This window comes from Electrophorus electricus, chromosome 16 (genome assembly GCF_041902795.1).
Source record: "Electrophorus electricus isolate QZ-2024a chromosome 16, ASM4190279v1, whole genome shotgun sequence".
NCBI lineage: Eukaryota > Metazoa > Chordata > Actinopteri > Gymnotiformes > Gymnotidae > Electrophorus > Electrophorus electricus.
The window spans coordinates 21789597-21811512 of record NC_137512.1 but is presented as its reverse complement, the minus strand read 5'-3'; the positions used below and the strand labels follow the sequence as shown (position 1 = coordinate 21811512).

Here is a 21916-nt window from a genome sequence, read left to right as displayed (position 1 = left end):
ATGCACTATGAGCCAAACAGGTGCTCTTTGCTGCTCTGCTAACCTCTGACAGCAAGATCTTTAGTATGTGGATGAGTCCTTGGCTGTTAAGAAACTCATATATCCATAGTTAAATACATGGTTTATGATGACTCCAACAATCATTTGTGCACCCATTATGAGTAACGAGTAGTTTAAACTCTTGTGGCACAGTTTTCATTGGCTGTTAATCTTATGGTTACTTGCACTGCTAGTTAACCTTAAATCAGAAACTAAGGGTGTTGGGGAAAGACAGTATTATAATTACTTACACATTGTAAATATTTAGATTTTCTGCATTAGCTGGAAAATCAATGAGGAGATGTGGCCAAGCACGTTGTGTTTGTGTGGGAAAGAGCAGTGTATGAATTGGTATTTGGCAGATGATTATGGAAAAACTTTATATGGACTTAATTCAAGGCCTTTGATATGCAATATCTCTAAACCAAGATTTATCAATAAAAAAATAAAACATCATAAATTGCCTTGCTGTGTTGCTCTGATATTAAAATCTACGCCATTCAGATAAAAATGTATCCCTTAAGGCTAAATGTGGGTTTATCACATGACTAATATCATTCATCAAATAATTCTCCACCCACCTTTAACCGTACCAAGGGGGCGTGTACACTGCACATGCGCGGGCAGGTAAATAAGTGACAGCAACTGCAATTGACCTTTCGCTCATGCTCCAAAGAAAGCGGACAGGAAGTGGTAAAGCATCGCGGAGAGAATAATACAGGTAACTCCTTAAAATAAAACAAAACATTTTCTGTTTGGCGTTCAAAATGTTCACCCGTCTCTCTTAATTTCGCTTGAAGCGCATAAAAAGGTGAAGTTATTTCAGACGATCCACGGTAGCCAAAGTTTGTAGTATAGTTCCTCAATTCAAGGTAATGATAAATCAAGATTGAAATGTTATATTCATGTTATTTATATTCACATTATCACTTTGCCGTGGTGAAAATATTTTTGGCGTGGTTCTACAGAAAATAAAACATCCTAGAATGAAGCCTGAGGGAACAAAACGCTTTTTATGTGTTTGTTTAGTCCAGAGTTTTTAAAAGACGGCCTGCACTCCAGAATGGACCGCTACAGGTATTTTACCTTCAACCAGAAGATTGTGGTTGTATGGGGCATCCTTCAGGTGGCTTGTGCCGGACTTTGTGTGGTATGCGGATTTTTGGACGCAGTTTTCCGCAAGAGTACCACACTGAGTAAAACAAGGGCCCCTCTATGGGCTGGAATGGTGAGTAAACTCCTACCTCACTAGTTTATCTGGTTTTGCCCTCAAGTTATTCGTGTTTTTTTGTTTTTGTTTTTGTTTTTATTATTATTATTATTATTTTGGTGTTAGTCCAGGCAAAGAAACATGTTTCGTTTCCTGTTTGAAATTAACCTGTACATCTCCTCCTCGCTGGCTTAGATCATGGCTATTCCTGGCGTGCTTGCGCTTTTTGCCTCCCAAAAGAAAAATCCAGTCCTGGTTAGTTTCTGTTTTCGTCACTGATGTATGCACTAAAATCTAAAAATGTACTGTGAAATGATTATATATAGAAAATATTAATAATCATCTATATTTTGACAACATCCCTAACATGAAAAGTTGGTATCTTATCTATAAAGAAACACTTTTGATAGTTATGCTGAAGTGTTTAGTGAACCTGCTGGTTACAATTAACCTAAAGTCATATTTGTTTTCATACACTCAGGTGAATGCCATGATCGTGTCCTCTGTGGTGTCCCACGCTGCAACAGTGATTGTATTTGTGTATGCTGGTGTGACGCTCAACTATGGGGAGGAGGATGATGAACTCTTCCAGCCCCATTACATCCCTGAAGTGGTACAGTTTTGCCGGGCCATTCTGACTCCTTACCTCCATTCATCTGTTCCGCATTACATAAATTCAGAGGTGTTCAAATTTGGACAATTCCAAAAGCAGGTTATGGATTTTGCAGTCACTAGTGCTCGTTTTGTCTTAGACCAGTTATTCAAAACGGCCCTTGAAGTTATGGTACTACAGGTTTCTATATTTTCTTTACCAAGCAGCCAGATGTGATCACAGTGGCCAAATAATTACATTAAATATACAATTTAATATCAGTAGTTATAAAATCCCAGCCTGGAAAGTGGATAAAAGGTCCAGAGTTGAATACCTCTGCTCTAATTGTCCCCATTCTGGTCATGATACAGTGAGCTTGATCAAGTAGAATATTGGTCCCTACATCATATGAAGTATGTTTGTGGAGGAAATGTCCCTAGCACTCAACCAATTGATATCTCCTCAAAGTGCTTAAGTACTCGCACAACTCCTCCATTAATGTATACTACAATTTCAGGGCTACATTCATTGCTGCAATATGACACTTATGGATCTCAGAAACGGAACTACCTCTTGGCCATGCTCTAAAGCTAAAGACCATCTCCCCACTTCTGCAGCAGTACATTTGTAATGGCAGGTTGGTTTCTTCACCACCCCGTGTCCCATGCAGAAGTTCGTGTTGAGCCGCATGGTGAAGGCGGCTAACAGCACCATGGTGCTAGCTGGAGTCGGCTCACTGATGTTCTCCTCCTTCATCACACTTGTGGGCTGCCGCAGTCTTCCTCTCTGTGGCTGCTATGACGCAGCCACTGGTATGGTGAGTACCCACTGCACCACCTTGTTCCATGGCACAACAAAACTCTTGGTCTGACTTAATGTGTCCATGTGCCTTACAGGAAGCTCTCTTTCCTCAGAGTGACCAGACTGCTTCAGCTGATCTTGTCTGCTCCTGGCATGGTGAGGCTGATGCATGTTGTGGTTTTAAAAAAGGAGCATCAACCCTGCTCCTGGAGATGTATTCATGCTCCAGTTATTCATGAGGAACTGGATATTTGAGTCGGGCATTTTTGGTTTGGTTTAGAACCATGTGGGGTAGTAAATCACTAGGAGCAGGGGATAATGCAATGAGAAGTGGCTGATGTTATATTCAATCACTTTATTATTCTGTGCCACCATGGTAATCCAGGCTGTGTAGTGACTGAGTGTAATAAGACCCTGCTGAATCTCTTGCAGGAGGAGAGGAGCGTATGTTTAACTCGCTATCATCATCATTCAAGGAGCACTGCCCTGAGCAGGACCAGGACAAGGGTTTTGCACTTCCTCCTTATAGCAGACTGTCTTAAGAACTATAATCTGCGCTCCTGGGAAGAATTACCATTTGTTATTTTCTGTTTGGTTTGTAAAGACATACTTTCCCTAAGGGACCCTATGCAGATCCACATGATCCCTGAGAGTAAGAGAAATGTCACTTACATTTTTCTGGGGTTTTATTTTTTACACTGCAGTCTACTTCCTGATTCATTTGATTTGTTTTGACTTGTTCCTTTTTACAGACTATGGTGTATATAGATTTGCTTGTTAATGCTTTTAATGTAACTAATTTATACAGCATCGGTACTGTGTGTATATACTTTTGAAATAAACAATTTTGCTTTTACCTGGGACAATTTTAATCCAAGAAAAACATCCTGCAGTTCATGTAAGTCTAATCATAATTTCCATCTGCTGAACAGTGTGTTATCTACTTTGTGTGTCCTATGAAACTGCTTTCAGGACAGGTTGCAAACTTTTTTAAAGGTAATGTAAGATCATCAGAAAAACACAGCATGGTGTATTCTGCTGGACCTCTTAGCACACTCTGATTTTTTTTCTTTCACTAGATGACTAGCCTTCAATGATTCTTTACAAACTCCTAACAAAAATGAAACAAGTCAGAATGCATGTATTGGACGCTTTATTTCCAAGCCCATTGAAACAGGCAGATACTGTGTGTCAAACACCAATTAACCAAGATCTGATTTGGCTCCATTTTGTCCTGTCAGTGACTAAAAGATGTCCTGATGTAGTCCATGTGGCGTAGGAAGTCTGAAGTGCATGACTCGTTCATGGGCACTGAAAGTGATGTGTGTAGACAATGCTTGGCTGACCCAGTGTGCTTTAAATCAACATATTTTGGCATAAAGTTAAACCCACTGCATACATCTTGGTTTTTGGACAGGGCCTGGTCTATTTCACAGCAATGTACATGCTGACTTCAAATGAAAAGAACATGGACTACTACTACTTTCGTAAAGCAAACAAAAAAAAGCAAAATGTTCACCAGCCAACCAATCCAGCATCCAAAAAATACATCTTAACTGCAAAATAGGTGACACTCTAGAATCCTATGATGATCTGTGATATTACAAGTACATAGTAGCTAGCTTTGAAATACTCTGACTCTATAAAGACCACCACAACCTCAGACCCACTATTCTTCTTTGCAAAACAAACAGGGATGCTGAATGATGACATTAGAGATGGAACTGTTCTATAAGTCATGAGCTCCTGTAGCATTCTGCAAGCTCTTTTAGATGAACAATCTCCCCAAAACAATAAACAAAACCACACACCACCGTGCAGGGATGCTTGAACATGCCCACCACAGGGCCTGCTGTGGTAACACGCTCACACGGAGGGTACATATTTCTAAGACCTTAGCCATTTTAGCTGCCCCAAAGCCATGCACATCTATTTATCTAGTAATGGGTTACTGGCTGGGAGAAAGACCGAAGCTTCATACTGCTGCTCTAGTGATATAATAGGGCCATGCACAGAGTAAATGCAGTGCATTATATGAAATGCTTGTTCTATTTGGAACTGTGCTGCACATTATAAGCAACCATTCCTAATTTTTTTTGTTAGGGTCTTTGGAAAAGCACAAGGCCACGTAATGTTACTATTGAGTATGACATACAAAGCTTAACACTGGTTATAGGAACATGTGTTGACAGTGAGGTTTTCTTCCACACCTTCCTTAATGAGCAGTCTAACCTACACACGTCATAGCTTAAAACACTAAGGACTGTGCTAAGGACTTGGTGAGCTCATTTCAACTTTTACTGACCAGTGGAGTTTCATAGTGACAGTTGTAGTAAAAGACAAAGGAAAGAAAAAGACTTCCAAGTTTGCAACAGCGACTTACGCTGTTCCAACAAGAGAAGATTAGTGCGCTCCCTGGAACCCAGCTCCTGAATTTCCCTTCATAACCAGCCAATGTTCAATGCTCAATGAATGTTTAAAAAAAAGGAGTCCAGAGTCTAGATGATCCAGTGGTGTAATGTGACATGCCTTGAGCATAACTCAAAGCTAGAAAGTTTGATGTCAACATTGTAAGCAACTGTCTGTCAAGTGACACTGCCTTGATGGAATATGTCCTCAACACGTCCTAAGTGCGGTATGCTTTTAATTCTAAAGAATTTTAATCATTTCCAACGCAAACAGAGCAGAGAATCCCTGCAGGCTTAACTTCAAGTAAAGATTGTTGTGTGTACATAGTAAAGTATCGCTATAATGCCAAGAAAGCAGTTTACCTGCTTCCATAAAACATTCTGTTAAATCTAATCCCTCAGCCTAACCGATTCATCCAGTTTACAACCACTGTTGACGTCTTTGCCGTAAAAAAAAAAAAAAAGACCAAGGAGTGTCTGAGTCCACCTCCTTTCCTCCAATTCCCTCCTGGTTGACTCCTGACTTTAAAGCAGGGACCCCTCACCCTTCAGTTGTATAGTAAATGCACAGAGATTTAGCCCTGCTTCTTGCTAACTCCTCCAGCAGTTGCAGCCCCAGTTGGCACGTGGTTCCTCCCCCTCATCCTGCCTCCTCAGAGTGACTGTGTTGCCCACGGCTGGCTGGCTCAGCACCAGCGGCTTCTGTGACTTCAGCTTGTGTGCCACTGTCATGAAGATGGCCTCCACATGGTCGCTGTGGTTGTGACTGCCATCCTCAGCCCCATGCGGATTCTTGGCCGACGTCTCAAACAGGGGCATGGAATGGGCATCGGCGAACTGCTGCGCCAGCTCTGTGCTCACCTGGGCAGCATGGCGCAGGTCACATTTGTTGCCCACAAGGATCCGGGGCACTTCCTGGCCCAGGGCGTGCTGCCGGCATTCCTCGATCCACGCCGGAAGACTACGGAAACTGGCAGCACTGGTAACATCATAGACGAACACGACGGCATGCACGTTGCGGTAGTAATGTTGCACCATGCTCTTACGGAAGCGCTCCTGACCCGCAGTGTCCCAAAGCTGCACCTGAAAGACAGACAAGGACAGTAATACCTTCATGTAGGTTTTTTTCCTTCTTCTCTTCAATTTCTCCTATTACTCTCTCTCTCTCGTGTCTTTCACACTTTATCTTTTCATAATACTTATTTAATCTTTTAATTCATTTCATTTGATCATTTTAGTGATGCTTTTTGCAATTCTGTAACAAACATGCCCATGCCAGTAAAGCTTAGTGATCTGAAGAGATTTTAATTAAATTAATAATGTGGGATAAGAAGGGACACAGAAAGAATTTTGTGAGAGGGCTTTGCAAAGAAAACAATTATTTTCCCCTTACATTGTTGAATAACATTTGTCCTTGTAACAGCAAAAGAGAAACACGGAGAGTACTCATGCTGACAGAAAGATTGTCCACTTCAGAGGGCGTGTGGGTGTTTTAAGGTGTAACAGAGAAGGATCACAGAGATTTAGTGTCAGTGTGTAGCAGCATGACAAAAACAGAGCTGACGATGGAAGCTTCTGATAGACACAGCGAGCATCTTAATATCTGCACATGACAGAGCAAGGCTGAGCAGTACGGTCCTGGAGGGCCACAGTCCTCGGGCAGTATTTCTTTAAACTGTGACAAATAATGTCGTTCGCCATAGATATGGAAACAAAATGCTGAAATCAATAAGCTAGCTAAATGACGCGTCACCTCCAAAAATAAAATGTTGTTAGATTACCTCACACGCTAAACGTTACGTCATATGTAACCAGCAAGTTTAGATCATTATTTAGATCTCACTGCTTACCTTAATTTTCTCTCCATCGATTTCAATTACCTTTTCCCGAAAATCAACCCCGATCGTGGCCTCGGTTTTGTCTGGGAATTTGCCTGCACAGAACCGGTACGTAAGACAGGTCTTACCGACCCCGGAGTCTCCAATTACAATGATCTTGAAGATCCGAGTTCGGGGAGGCGGCAGCAAAGAGCTCGTCAGGGACGTACTAAATTCGAGAGAAGATTCAGCATCTGTCATCTTGATTGTCTATGTGTTTACTCGCTGTAATTACGAATGTTTCACCGTGATGTGGTGACCATTTATGTGTGTGATCAAACGCCAGCTAGGCTTTACGATAGCCAGCCAGCTAGCTGAGTCACTGTTAACTGCTAACCGCTAGCTAGCTCTGCAAGTTAGCCAACCAATGATGACAACCTCGGGAAATATAACTGGACATAAATAACTGAGCTGCAATTAGTACCTACTCGAATTCAAAGTAAAGCGCCATTAAAGAACATTGGCACTATTTGACCTGATAAGAGTAAATCCTCATCGGTGTCGGCGTCCGGACTTACACTGCACTGTTTTGGTTTTTAGCCACGTACGATATTTACATAACACAATCTCGCGAGACTTTGCACGCGGAGGAACATCCCGTCTGTAGTAAATCTTATTTTTCACTGAAAAGCTTTCGTAGAAGATTATTTTATTAGTAGTAGCACTTTCCATTGTTTTTTGAGCCATGTAAATCGTAAATCGTTTAATTTGAGCGACTATATACATTTTACAGATTTGCATTCATTTCAGATTAAATACATTTAATCAACAATTTCAGATTCTATAAATTTCCCAAACTTCACCATTAACTTAAAATCAGAAAAAAAAACATTACCGCAAAGATGAAAAAAAATTAAACAAAACAAAAACAAACAAACAACTGCACCATGTTTCGCTTGACAAAAGGGAAATGACCCATACCAAAGTTCACCTTAGGAGCAACCTAGCGTCCGAGGAGAATGCTGGCAAGTCTTCTCAATTTGTTGTCTTGTAAAGACGTAATATCTTTAATCTTATTACCATTTTAAAGCAAAACGAACATTAAACCTTCCGTTTAGCATTTTAATTTGAAAAACGACAAAGTATGCTATTAGTTTGTGCTCTGAATTAGAGAGGGAGAAAAGTAATGTAATACAGTTAGACCTTTGTTCATGTTAATTGAGCGTCTTAATGCTGAAATACTATTACCGAAGCATTCTGGGAACAACCATGAAAATGCAAAACCCTTCTGAGTTCCACACTTTGGCAAACAGGAACCTAAAAGTGTGGAAGGTGTTGACCTGGAGCCACCTCCTCCAGGGCTTTCCACGGAGTTTCAGACACTCTTCACTAGTGAGGCTCTGCAATTTCTGTCTGATTTGTGCTCCACATTCCAACCAGAGGTTGACAAGGTATATAACAAAGAAAAAAATGCATTGTCTGCAGTGACAGCAATTTATGGGTCATATTCATGTTTATAAATGTTTGTATCCTAATCTATGAAGATTAGGGTCTTAATAACTGGTTGCTCTATCAGAATAAAATTCTTAAAAATACAGACATTAAAGATTGTGGAAAAGATTACAAAAGATCTGAAAATCATACAGTATCCGAGTCTCCTTTATATGATGTAACTTTTAAGATGTTACAGCAAAATGATAACTGCAACTGTAAACGATGAGGCACTAATCATGAAAGTCCCACTGATATGGTTAATATGTTTATAAGCTCATAGAGTGTCTATAGCTGTCCAAGAGAGTTACAGGGACATTTTCCCGTTTTATGCCTAAGGTCCTTAAGATGAGAACCCTCCGGAAGGTTCAGCTAGATTTGACTGGAGAGCTGCCAGACTTCAGAAAGGACACAGCCCACATTCGCAACGACCCCTCCTGGAGAGTCAGCCCTGTCCCTTCCCGACTGCAGTGTAGACATGTGGACATCGGTGATCTCTCACCTTGTGACACAAAGCGTCTGACGCAGGGCCTCAGATCTCCAGCCCAAGGAATACAAGTAAGTAATAAACAATCAAGTAAGGACACTGATACAAAGCGCTGCTCTCAGATATCACACAAGTGCAGCTACTCTACATTGAAAAAGTCTTGCCCATATTTAATTTAAAACTGGAGATCTGTTCCAATGCTTCTAATTTGTTTTGTTCTGTAGGTAGATTTTGATGATGGCAATTGTCCAACATACTACAATCAGATAAAAGGCATCTATAATGTTTACATGGCTGTACACAACCAGTTTGATGGCAAGTTTTCCTGCACATCTTTCTAGAATGTTTTTTATAAACTGAACCATATGGAGCCCATAAGAATCAGAATTTAATGAATTATTCCTGGTTTTCTGACAGATTAAATAAAACCTGCTACATTTTGTTTCTGCCCCTCAAACAGATGCACCACCCATATCTCAAGCTCCAGTTCTTATGCTCCGTCCCCGTGCCTGGAACATGGTGGAGCACCACATGCTGGTACTGATTTATAAGATTGACTGGTTTGATAAAACTTAAAGTGTACATGAATGCTAATGTAGTTTCATATTGATTTATAGAATTGCATTGTCTTGTCTAGGTTCAAACAGGGTGTGTGTATGTCTATGTATACATAGGTGAAGGGTCGGGAGGTCCCTGGTCCACTCTTTGATTTTGGCCTGCTCATGTTCCACAACGCAAAGCATTTGTTCGAGACTGAAAGTGGGCCTTTTTTCTACCTGTCCAAGGTCAGTGCCTAATCACAATGTGATCATCTAAGCTAAGGGCTACATTTATCCTTTAAAGCAGACAATAAATCTGCAAAGGGAAATGAAATTCACTATAGTAGAAACAAGAGAAATTTACAGAGATATAATCACTGATCTTGGTGTATTGGTTCGAATTAGATTGGCTCTCCAGAAGCAGTCGCTGTCGATATTTTTTCTAAAATAATTTGTCATCTTTAGGTTGAGAGCTATCTGGAGGCAAATCTGTGGAATCGGGTTTTTGTCTGGACGGAGGACAGGGTAAAGAAGTGTGCTTTTGTTCAAGTTTTTGTCTGCACTTCATGATATTTCAAACCTGTGATTTACCGTGTGTATATATCTGTGATAGCTCGGCTTGCCAGTGGGCAGCACCAAGGCAACCGTTCTAATAGAGTGTGTCCTGGCCTCGTTTGAAATGGAAGAGATTCTGTATGAACTGCGGGAACACTCTGCGGGTCTGAACTGCGGCATCTGGGATTACTCGGCTTCCTTTGTAAACAAATTCGGTCAGCCTATAGGTTTAATGACTCCAGACATGACTTAAGGTTATAAGCATGTAAGATTGCCTGAAACAGTTGCGTCGAAGCTGCACTCCTGTCTCCTCCAGGTCACCGGCCAGATTTCCTGCTCCCTGACCGCAGCAAGTACGTGAACATGGAGAAGCATTTCCTACGCAGCTACATGGACCTGCTGGTGCAGACGTGTCACCGCAGGGGTGCCTTGGCAACAGGCGGCATGGCAGCACTGCTGTTGCCCAGAGACAGCAAGAGTGCCCTTTACAAGACTGTAGTGAATACAGTCACCAGGCAAGAAACAGTAAATATGATGCCAGATTACAGTGCAGAATTGACCTACCTTTGCAACAAGGTGTAATCTTAGTCTGTTAAGAATAATTCTATCTACTCAGTGCTTGGAATAAGATCTTATTTATTGTTTAAAAAAATATTTAAACCACCTTTTAAACAATAACATTTCATAAAACCACAATGATCACAATATATGCAACTGGGTTTTTCTTCATTTTATTTTTCTTCTAAACTCTTTGCTCTCTGGTTTTCTTAATAATATTTACAATAATTACCATCAGCATTAGCAAGTAATCAATAAACTACCACTCAAGATAGTCAAGTGCAGTTATGTACCATTTAATCTCATCTACATTTCTGTTTCTTCAGGCTGAAGCTGCTGGAAATTAAAGCTGGAGTTGATGGTTTCATGGTGTATGATGTGAACCTGATTGAACCCATGCAAAGAGTAAGTGCCACGCTGATATCTCCACAAGTCAGCACAATGCGTCTTGCTTCTCTGAGCCAGACATGGTTCTGCACTTAGTTTTACTTATTTATTTATTTAATTGCATTTAATTGCATGATTACTCCCAGTTAGTTTTGGGTGTGTCAGCACTGATATATGCTCATATGTGTGTTGTGCCAACCCCCCCAACTCAGTTGTTCCAGCAGCACTCCAAGAGCCAGAGCCAACTCCACCAGCTGCGGGCTGGCCTCACTGTGACCCCTGAAGACCTCCTGACTATGCCAGCGGTCAGTGGAGCTCCTGCAGGCCTGGTCCAAGAGTGATGCTACAGATAAAAAAAAAAAGTGCATGTTGCGAAAGAGAGTTGTGTGGCACCGAGCAAACCCATGCTGATATGGTTAAAGGGGCATTTTCTGATGCGACAAACGGTTTATGCAGTTCATGCAGAATGTTGTTCCACATTTCAGTGCACCTGAACCGATCACTCAAGAACGCTGAATTCTTGTACACTTGCTCTAGAAGCAAGGACAAACTGGCTCAGGAAAAACTACCATAAGACAAATACAGTCACATGATGCCATTTAGCATATAAGCCTGTGATTTGCACTTTCTGCATAACTAATCACATCATGACTCATAAGAGTGTCTCTCTGCAGGGTGGAGTGACGTTGAATGGGTTGATGTACAACATTGCTGTGGGTGTGCTGTTCATCGAAGCTTGGCTTTCAGGTGAGGAAAAAACCCCAAAACAAAACAATGGGGAGTGTTTACACACAAATCCTTATGCTGCTGCTAATGGATATTGGCTTAGAGGTGGCTGATGAGCAATATGTAAATGAGGTAATACTAAACAGTGTAGTAATAATCTCAGTGATTACTATCTTAACTATCACTTTAAACTGAAACCCCGTTAGTTTCAGCCTCTTCAGCTGCACTCTTCATTAAAAAAAAAAAAACTTCTTTGAAGGTGTACAGTCAACCCATCTGATGTATAATATGTGTTAGCTATCTGTTAACTATTCATCATTTGTTGATGTGTAAAGGCTGGCAAATTGCCAAAAAACAGGTTGCAGTGTGTAACTACATTATAACCTATTGTACCTATAAGATAGGGTGACCTAATAAAATGGCAATTTATTAACTATACATCCTGATGTAAAACGTTTGTATATATTATGTCTTGCAGGAAGAGGGCACTTTTTCTATAGGGGCCAGGTAGAGGACTCAGCTACTGCAGAGATCTCACGATCTCAGGTGGGTTTGCGTGAAACCCAACAAAAAGCACCGGAACAACTAAAAGCACCACCAACTAAATGACTTTGTCTAATTGGCTCAGGTGTGGCAGTGGATCCGGCACCAGGTGAAACTGGAGGATGATGGGAGAACAGTGTCTTGTGGGATGGTGAGGAGCTTGGCACAAGACCTGGTAGCTGATCTGAGGGCAGCAACACACTGTCAGACGCAACGGTACAATAGCCATTATGTAACAGCTGTTAAAGATACTTCAGTAAAATAAATCTGTGAACAAGTATGGTGCCTTACTCTCAGGTGCAATTAATCAATCAATAGTCCCCCTCTCTTTGTATGCAGAGATGAAGAGAGATTGATGACAGCCATTACCATGTTCCTGGAGGTAGTGAAAAAGAGTGATTTCCCAGAGTTCCTCACTACCTACCTATACCTGGACCACACCTTCCTGAGCTCTCAGTGTCTGCATGAGGAGAGAGTACGAGATGGAGGTCACAGAGCCCGGCTTTAGCTACAAACCCAGCTCCATAATTCAGACTAACCTGATGTGCAACACAGATGAAGGGTCAGACCTACTATGGCTAATAGTACATCAGCTACTATTGATCTAGATAAAGTAGATCAAGACCTCCACATAGAACTATGGGGCAACCCAGAATGCTTACATAGTGTGAAACTAAGTGAAGTATACCTGGCACTTGATTTCAGAACAGACAACAAGCCTTTTGTCCAACAGTCGCTTTATCTACCCCTCATAATTGCTTTGATGTTACATAGAGAACCATTTCTTAAATGATACCTCATGATCAAGGCCATGATTTTGTAATGCTGCAACTGACTGCATTAGACAAGCCCCCCCCACCCATCCCTCCCAAAAAACAATAAACATGTAGATCATGTATGTTTATAGCCATTTAAATTCAGTTCACGTTTTATTTGTAACTGTTTTGTGAGTGACAAATGAAGGGAATTTAGACAGTGGTGTGATCAAAAGGCTCGTTTTATGGAAAGTAAGTTTTTTTTAAACCTTCACGGAGAAAAATTAAATTTAAAAAAAAAAAAACAGGATAGGGGGAAAAACAGCAACATGGCAAAGAATTGTGGTCAAAGTAAAACATTTTCTGTGCCAGTCCTTGAAAAGCTGCTACCACCACTCAGACATTCCCGGGATAACCAAATTCAGATGACGGAAGAGAAAATGAGAGGAACTAAGTAGGGGGCAAGAGCAGCATGTCTCCCAACCCCCCACTCTCCCTCCCAGGGCTGTCTATTGCTGAACGCAAAGCAGTTCCAATGTGTGCAAATCTTTATTATAAACACTCCCTACTCTCTCCATCTGCCCAAGCTCCCTAGCAACAGTTGCCACCACCATCTTAAGCTCCATCCTACAGCTTTGGCACACAACCACTCAAGTCAAATCAGGACCAAGAGTATTGCTCGTCCACAGCATTTTTTTTTTTTTTTTTCCTTTTTAATATCCTATTATATAAATTATTCTTAAAAACACGAGAAGAAGGTGCATGTCTGGCATCAAGTTCATCATTAGCCATCTTCATCCACGATCCATTCTCCGCGAACATGCCACTTATTGGTTATTTGTTTAGGAGTAGTCATTAGCCATATTAAAAAAAGAGAAAAAGAAATGAGAAACAAAATTCTAACATAAAAGATATTCTTTTCCCCCCCCCCCCCCCCATATCACCCTGTGGCTTGGACATCTGTTGCACTGACTGTCAGAAGCGTCAGTCCTGCTTGCGTTTGCCACAGTAGAGTCACAACCTCTGTTAGACTTCCGGTCTGGAAATGGCAGTCAGCCACATACAAAGAAGAAAAAAAAAACAAAGCCTCTCCATCATATCTCATTGGTCATGTCCTCATGGTCACCAGACGACAGGTCTCCATTCGTTGTTATGACAGCATTGTCCTGGTATCCAGGGGGCATGAAGGCAAGACAGTAGGGGTAGAGGGCATGGCAGGACATACGGTATGACTCCAAAATTTTCTGCTGTCCTGATCCCAGGCTACCATCCCGTAGAGCCTGCAAAACCTCTGTGCACGTCTATCACGTCACACACACACACACACACACACACACACACAATGGTAGAAAATTATGTAATTATAAATAATGCAATTATGAAACCTCAGCCTAAACAGTAGTAAACCAAGTTATTCATGACTAACATACTGTTCATACTAGCACTAGTACCTTTATGCTTCTGCCACTAAGGGAATCGTCTAGAGCGGAGGCCAACTCTGCAGCCATACTCTCAGAGGAGGGGTCCAGATAAACCATCATCTTAGCAGCTACACACACACACAAATGTAGCTTCACTATAAAAACAGGTGTACTCATAATTGCAAGTACAATATGTTTGAAAAGGAATGTGAAATCATCAACCAGAATGAGATACTGTCTGTATAATCAGAAGTGGTTTCATATGTTGAAAGAAACATGAAGCTACTGCTTCCATGTCTCCCCCAGTCATCCCAGTGTTTCAGTAGTGGTGGTTTCAGGGAGTGGCCCAGCAGTCTGGTGTTAGTTTGTGTGCAGTACCTGCTACTCTGTGAGGTATAGAGCTGGCATGCTTGCTCAAGAAGTTTTTGTTATAGGTCTTGGGGTCACAGTCGCCAAACAGGCGTGTAATCTCCTTCTTCAGAACAGTCTGCACAGGTGGGGCAAGACCCTTATTGTCAGCTACTGTGAACACACACACACACACACACACACACACACACACACACACACACACAAGGAATTACAGGTGTACTAGTGGGAGAAGAGTCCTTCAAATGCACTGTGTTGACCATAATATGGGATATTAAAGTGTGTGTGTTTTGCAATTGACATCTATTTTACAAAAATGTATAATCATGCGTGTACATCTGTGAGGGTGTGTGTACCCCCTTTGAGGAAGCGGATGAGGCACTGGTGGAGCCAGGGGTGGTCAGGTTCCAAGATGTAGGCTCTCTTTACCGACTGCAGCATCAGCAGGTGCTTCTCTGTAAACATGCACATGCAGCACCCATCACTGCAGCTAAGAGGCTTCTGGGGCTCTTTAAATGGCTCCTGTGCTCAAAGCTCCTCTGCTCACCTTTGCGGAGGTAGATCTCGAAGGCCAGGAGGTGCGTGTCTATCTTATTGCGTGCCAGGTTCTTCAGAGGTGTCAGGAACTTCACAGCTTCCTCCAGGGGATTTTCCACCTGTGGAATCAAACAGACAGTTCCAGCCACACAGGACAAAACCCACAGAACCCAACTCAGAACTCCCATACAGCCTACAGAACTCAACGCTGGTAGCTCCAACCTATAAAGAAGAACCCAGTCTTTACAAACTGTACCGGAAAAAACCTAAGGGACCCAACAGCAGAGCTTTATCTGCCCCTCCATCGCCTCACCTTCACCAGCTTCTCAGGAATGAGCTCTTCTTTAGGACCCCCGATCTCCTCCTCATCCTCCTCTTTTTTTTTCTTCTGGTTCTTCAGCTGTTTCTCTTTCTCTGCATTTTTCTTCTCCTCTTCTAGCTGGGCTTTCTTCTGTGCTCGCCGCTGCTTGTTCCTCAGCTTCTTCAGCTCCTTATCCGTCAGGTTTACTTAAGAAAATAAAAACAATTAGCACCGTTACAAAAACACCACAGGGGGGAAAACACAGTTTCTGCCTTCCTTTATACAAAATCCACCCTGCCTGTCCATGTAGTGGTTAATGGCTTTTGGTGGGTGCATGTGTGCGGACATCATTACTACTGTCTGCCTGGGACTCCTTGTTGTCGTCGCAGAGTGGGTTGTCGTGCAGGTCGAGGTAGATCTGAATGGCTGTGTGTGCAGCCTTGAAGTAGAAGGGGTGCATGCGTAGAACGTCCTCCAGCTTAAGCAGAGCCACGTAGGATCGGAGAGTCATCTTCCGCATGCAATACGTGTGGAAGTCGAACTGGTCGTCTGTTATTTCTACAAAATGCTGCAGGGGACCAGGGGCAGGAGGGAGCACAGAAAAAAAATAAATAAAATCAGAGAGAAAGCAAATTAAAGTGAGAGAAAATAGAGAGATTAGGATGAAGGATAAAACCAGAGTTCGATTTTCCTTCCCTGGTGTCACAGCTGGCACTGTCTTTCAGGAAGAATACGGAACCACTCACTCTCTCGATTTCATGGCATTTCTTAAGCGCCTCTCCGTATTTGTTCATGGCCTTGTAAGACAAGGCACATTCAGTCTGAAACCACATACACTGCATCTCATTCAGATTCTCCACGGCTGAAGTGCCTTCCTGTAAAACAAACACACATGCTTACATTTCCAAATAGAGAGACACGCGCGCTCACCACATGTGCGCGCGGACACACGCACGCACACACACGCACGCACACGCACTCACCCGTGTGAACTTGGAGCACATCTCCTCTCCCTCTTTCACCAGCCCAGCCTTCAGCAGGTACTTGGCGCATTTGGAGTTGATGAAGCGGTCAGCAGTGTCCAGAGCCTGAGCCTCATCCATCCAGCGCGCTGCCTCCCGGATGTTGCCGGCGTGCTATAAAGAGAAGGGGAGAGAGAGAAAGAAAGATGGAGAGAAAGGTTTACCTCCCCCCAACCCCACTCTATTCAGCGGCATGACAGCGTGCCACACAGAGAACACCTTTAATGGTCTGCCCAGGTCACTGCAGCTGGCTGTGTGCCTGTACCTTGTATATCTTAGCCTTGATGAGGAAGAGCTCTATAAGTGTGGGGGTGCTCTCGATGGCAGTGTTGATGTAGTCCAGGGCGATGGCGTGCTGGCCCATGTGGTCAAAGTGCTGAGCCAGGAAATACTGGACCCACAGCAGAGTGGTTGGAGGCTCTGTCTTCCCATCATCTGCACAAAACACACGCACCAGCACACAGTATTACAAATATGCATCTGCCACAATTCATTTAAAGTGTGCCCAAACCCTTTCATGTCTCTGCCTATACTACATGACAGCACCATGACAGGGAGGGGTGGAGGTATCCCGTTTGCTACACATCCCTAAGGTGGAGAACACCAGGCTTTGTCCAGCCACAGTACAGATACTTGCCTGAACGACGCCTTCAGCGGTAGATAATGCTTTATTTACTCATGCATTTATTAGCACATGCACTATTAAAGCTATTGGTTGCTGCCATTTCAGGTGGACAATTTACTCACCATTCTGACTGAACATTCTGCAGCTCTTCAGACTCTTCTCGTAGCTGACTACCAATTCCTCAATGATTGACACCTGCCCAGAGAGAGATTTTCAAAGTGACCTTCATCACCAAGGGCTTCAATGCGACACTCACCCTCCGTTCCCTGACCGTAAGCCTAAGCATCCCCGAGTTCTTCCTGTCTCACCTTCTCCTCGTCATGGTAGAGAGACTTGAGTGTGGTGAAGAGCGGCGGGCATCCCTTACTGAAAGTTATCCTCAGGTAACGGTCCAGACACTCCCTGAACTTCTCTCCTGAGCAGAGCCAAAGCAATGAGCTTTCATCAAAAACTAGTGAGTGAGTGACAACCGACTTAACCCAACCAAAACCCCCAAACTGGAAGGACTGCCATGCCTAAATGGAACTGACCTGTGAGGAAGTTGAGTGGCATTCTAAGGGGGACTAAGCCTTTAGGGAACTTCACACATGCATCTTCATATATCTTCTGTGTCTCTTCCACATTCCCTAAACACACACACAGATTTAAGCAGCATAGAGTGACAATGCACAGGACATGTACAAAAAAATATCTATCTGTGTGTGTTTGGGTTCGTATACTTGGTTTCAGTGCTCTCTCCAGTCCCTGGTAGTAGCTCCAGTTCTCTGGGTTTCTCTCCTGCAGTCTGCGATACACTTCTGTAGCTTCATCAGCCCGATCCAATTTTAGTAAGAGCTCCCCTACACACACACACACACACACACACACACACACATTATTTTACTGGAAAAAAATCCCATTGTACATCAGTGTCAGTAACTCAACATACTTACGCACCTTTCACCTCCTCCACGGCCAGTTTGTCACAGATCTGTTTCTCATAGCTGCTCAGGTGATCAAGAGCCTCTCTGAAAAGGCCTGCCTCTCTCAACACCTGATTCTGATACAGCAAGAGCTCACTGTACTCATAGTCAACCTTATCTGGGGAGGTCTGACAAGAGCGCGCACGCGCGTGCGCACACACACACACACACACACACACACACACACACACACACACACACACACACACACCTTTATTACCAATACTCATAACTGACAGCGAACAAATTTATTTGTTTACATCTGTCTAGCAATGGTATGGCAGGAACGAGGCCAACAAGAGAGAAGCCAGGAGTGATTTTATACCTGCTGGGTTTTGCGAAACTCCTCCACTATCTTTGCTGCCATCTCATAGTCCTGTAGAAGGTGGTAAGCAATGGCATAACCAATCCAAGATGCTCTCTGAGCGGGCCTCAGCTGCAGCAGCTGATACCTGGTCTCCTAACAGGGGTTACAAAAAGAGCGAGAGGGATTCACATTTCAGTACAGAGCCTTGCACCTCTCGACACGCTTCTCTCTAAAACACACAGGCATTTCTTTTCACTCGCCCTATAGCCCTCGAGGTCCCTCATCTGGATTTGCAGTAGAGAGAGGTCCCTCAAGATTTGCAGATTGTCTTTGTCCCATTTAAGGGCATTCCTGTAGCACTTGATAGCTTCGTCATACTTCTTATCTGACCGTTGCAACAAACCGTATACGTGCCAACCTGAGAGTGAGGAGTCAAGGACAGGAAATGGTACGCCAAGCCCACTGTTGCCGAGTTACAAAGAGACATTCATCAGGAGGCTACAGTAAATACAGACTTGTGCTTTGCCATACCATATTAAAACAATTCTATTTAATAATGTGTAATAACTTGACATTTAATAACGTGATAACTCATGGATTCTTCATCCAAGGCTACTGCAAGCTTTGTGGAGGATACAGACGTGACTCTTCAGGTCGTTGCGAAGGCCTCTCCTGACCAGATCATATGCCTCTTCTTTCCTCCCCAGACAGTTCAGAGTCAGTCCCTTCATAGCCAGTGTCTCTGCAGGGGGGACACACACAAAGGTGGGTGTAGCCATAAAAATATGCACTGGGTCAAAATCAGATTTATGTAATTAAACAGCGATAGGGCAAGGAAGCGTTACCTCCATGCTCTGAAAATTTGGGGTTGGAAAGGATCTGCTTGCAGAACTTCAGCCCGTTTCTGTATTGCTTGTGTTCATAGCACCTCTGATATATATATAAAGGAAGGGGTGGGGTGAGAGAGATAACTTAACCAATGCTTTTCTGAACCACAGGTCCACAGCAAACCAAAATGCATATGAGGTGCACAATAAACTGGTCCCTTTCTAAGCCACTCAGACAGGGAGTTAATTCATCAACTCTAAGACTTCGCAGTCATACATCTAAACATGAAGAATGCCCCTCAATGTGAATGGAGTTGCTTCTCATACTCTCTTTGATGTTTATCATGCAGGCCTTATTACAACAACATTGGAACATCGTCAGTATGTCTTCTAAAAACACCAGTCCAAACCCAGAAGGCTGGCTAGCACAGACAGATGCGGATTACAGATTTCCATTCATGTTGGTCAGCAGTGCGAAGGCGACCAAGGAGCTGTCTGCCAAATGTTCACATAAGAGTAACATGCAGGAATGCCCCCCCCCCCCCCCCCCCCCCGGCACAGGCTTATCATAGGGAGAACAGCAGCCCGGTCCAGCAAAAGCTGCTACACTAACATCATGGGGCAAGCAGGCCCTCATGCTAGATAATTCTCTCTCCTAAAAAGAAAAACAGACAGATAGAAATATCCTTTGGCCTTATTATGACCTGACTCTTTATCTGCTTCAGTTATCACATAAAAGTTCAGTACATCCTTGACCCAAGCCTCTCAGAATGTGTAACAAATTAGTGTTCAAAGTGTTTAATGGGACTGAATCTGCATATGCACATTATCCCCAGACCAATAAACACAGTATACAACATATCTTATTTAGGCTATGTACTCATATTACACTGACTGTCTCGTCATCTTTGTAGATTTTTACATGCACACCACCTAATTCATACTGTGTTCTGTCTGCTTCCCACCCCGATCATCTCTGGCACTTTGTGATATTTCACACTTGCATCTTTGCACTTCATGCATGTGTGACTTGTGCGCTGTTAGATACCGTAGCACATCAATTTTCCCTTGGGAAACAATAAAGGACCTCTACGTTATCTTTCTATCAAATCTTGAGTAGAGAATAATGGCAATAGTCCAACTACTATCCAGTTCTCTCAGAAAACACCCCATAACCAAATTCTTGCCACAGCAAAAGCCTGAGTTCTAAAACTGTTATCAAGCACAATCTGGTGCATAGTGTTAAAGTCTCACTGCTTTATATCCAGAGGACTAAAATGTAAAAAGTTGCTCTCCAATACAACTCATTTAAAAATCACAACCAGTTTCTTTCCATGACTAAAACGCTCATTCAAAAATTTCTTTAGCTTGAAAATATCTCGATATATTTCTCAGCAAATTAGAGGCGTGGCTTTAAGATACTGAAAACAGGCCCAAGTCTACCTGTGTGCAGAAAAACTACTTCGTGAGAACCAGCAAGACAGCAATATATCTAGATAGAGAAGTCTGCACAAGTTCGTTAGTCGACCTTTTCACCAAGTAACAACACGTTTTAATTTAGCCAGGTGTCACCCAATCTCAGACTATTAAGGAGCGAACTGTTAGCTAACCTAGCTAACTTCTGCAGATTGCAGCTACCATCAAGCTGTCACCCAAGCTATGTAGCGCCTCAGCAACATCGCCATGTTAACCAGCCAGCTAATAACAGACAAAGTGCTATTTGCTTTCTTTCCATTAATACCTATCCAGCTAATACGTATGCTCTACGTTAGGACAAGTTAGCTAGTTTAGCAAACTAACGCTACATTAATAAAACTCCCCCATGGTAATTTTACACGCTGCTAGCTTGTGACAGTCGCAGGCTGCGTCTTAATGATGTATAGTGTTACCTAGTTGCACTGAAGTGTTGGTTTATGGCTTCTAAAACATACAATCGATGGGTTTTGGATAAAACAACAACTTCAAGTCTACTAGCTAGCTATCAGGCGAATTAGCTGGTAATTTCGCAACTTGAGCGACACCAACTTTCCGAGGGAGGCAAGTGAGTTAGCTTAGCTACTTATCCATCTTAGTGAGCATGGATATTCCTGGCAACTATTAAAACAAACGCACAAGCCAGAACATCTCAAACCACCTGCCTGCAGGTCTAAATCAAGAATGTACTGCTATGCTGCTGGCCAGCTTTACCTGCCCGTTTGCAAATATCTCACAACTTACCAATATTCTCTTAAAGAGAGCGTTCTCTTTAGGCGGCAGTGTTATTGAGGGCATTGTTGCTGTGTGTCACTTTGCTATAACATTAATCAGAACTGTCGAGGTCCTGAATCAATCCTCTCTTGGATTGTCTAGTAGTAAAGTCTTGGGCTTCTCGTCTTCACGTGGTGACAGAAACCTTCACAATCAAAATGGCGACTCAGCTTCTCGCTGGAATAACGACCATCTGCGCATGCGTGAGCAAACCAGAACGCGCATATTTTTTTTCTTCAAATCTATCTCAATACGATTTTTATTAGGTAATTGTATATTTGTGTTATCTAAAGTTGGGTAAACTGTCAACTTTTAGAACTCTTGTCTCTTCCATGTTTCAGCTTTAGTTTGACTCTTTTAGTAGTGCTAAATAGACTTTGAAACATAATT

At 42.7% G+C, this 21916-nt stretch overlaps 4 protein-coding genes across 13 annotated transcripts; 2 read left to right on the top strand and 2 right to left on the bottom strand.

The window, feature by feature from the left end:
* Positions 1-42: 42 nt before the first annotated feature.
* On the top strand, positions 43-3498 carry zgc:113425 (uncharacterized). Of its 4 annotated transcripts, none has more exons than XM_027016680.3 (7): positions 43-760; positions 1069-1267; positions 1445-1504; positions 1731-1862; positions 2512-2658; positions 2738-2798; positions 3075-3498. In XM_027016680.3, the coding sequence occupies exons 2-7, from the start codon at positions 1103-1105 to the stop codon at positions 3182-3184; spliced, it is 675 nt and encodes a 224-aa protein (XP_026872481.2). In that variant the 5' UTR covers positions 43-760; positions 1069-1102; the 3' UTR covers positions 3185-3498. The 4 variants fall into 4 exon arrangements, with proteins under 4 accessions (XP_026872481.2, XP_081554674.1, XP_081554673.1 ...); XM_081698549.1 differs by lacking the exon at positions 43-760 and adding an exon at positions 769-911; XM_081698548.1 differs by lacking the exon at positions 43-760 and having other exon boundaries at positions 768-1267; positions 2756-2798.
* Positions 3499-3782: 284 nt separating this feature from the next.
* rab33ba (RAB33B, member RAS oncogene family a) lies at positions 3783-7479 on the bottom strand. 2 transcript variants are annotated; one of them, XM_027016679.3, is made up of 3 exons: positions 7356-7479; positions 6901-7096; positions 3783-6133 (listed from the first exon to the last, which is right to left on the bottom strand). In XM_027016679.3, exons 1-3 carry the CDS (start codon positions 7376-7378, stop codon positions 5642-5644), a joined length of 711 nt encoding a protein of 236 aa, XP_026872480.1. In that variant the 5' UTR covers positions 7379-7479; the 3' UTR covers positions 3783-5641. The 2 variants fall into 2 exon arrangements, with proteins under 2 accessions (XP_026872480.1, XP_026872479.1); XM_027016678.3 differs by having other exon boundaries at positions 6901-7458.
* Positions 6875-13230, top strand: ugl (ureidoglycolate lyase). Of its 2 annotated transcripts, XM_027016677.3 has the most exons (15): positions 7477-7892; positions 8181-8318; positions 8698-8916; positions 9070-9160; positions 9306-9382; positions 9520-9630; positions 9850-9909; positions 9998-10154; positions 10256-10454; positions 10824-10902; positions 11097-11189; positions 11559-11631; positions 12089-12156; positions 12239-12369; positions 12493-13230. In XM_027016677.3, exons 1-15 carry the CDS (start codon positions 7887-7889, stop codon positions 12659-12661), a joined length of 1671 nt encoding a protein of 556 aa, XP_026872478.2. In that variant the 5' UTR covers positions 7477-7886; the 3' UTR covers positions 12662-13230. The 2 variants fall into 2 exon arrangements, with proteins under 2 accessions (XP_081554672.1, XP_026872478.2); XM_081698546.1 differs by lacking the exons at positions 7477-7892; positions 8181-8318 and adding an exon at positions 6875-6996.
* naa15a (N-alpha-acetyltransferase 15, NatA auxiliary subunit a) lies at positions 13050-21705 on the bottom strand. 5 transcript variants are annotated; one of them, XM_027016672.3, is made up of 20 exons: positions 21497-21704; positions 19298-19382; positions 19090-19194; positions 18713-18870; positions 18471-18605; positions 18120-18273; positions 17903-18022; positions 17714-17809; positions 17492-17598; positions 17306-17378; positions 16824-16993; positions 16520-16672; positions 16283-16411; positions 15891-16104; positions 15549-15742; positions 15246-15354; positions 15055-15153; positions 14708-14851; positions 14360-14457; positions 13050-14209 (listed from the first exon to the last, which is right to left on the bottom strand). In XM_027016672.3, exons 1-20 carry the CDS (start codon positions 21548-21550, stop codon positions 14003-14005), a joined length of 2604 nt encoding a protein of 867 aa, XP_026872473.2. In that variant the 5' UTR covers positions 21551-21704; the 3' UTR covers positions 13050-14002. The 5 variants fall into 5 exon arrangements, with proteins under 5 accessions (XP_026872473.2, XP_081554668.1, XP_081554669.1 ...); XM_081698542.1 differs by having other exon boundaries at positions 17714-18022; positions 21497-21705; XM_081698543.1 differs by having other exon boundaries at positions 14708-14848; positions 17714-18022; positions 21497-21705.
* Between the last annotated feature and the right edge of the window lie 211 nt (positions 21706-21916).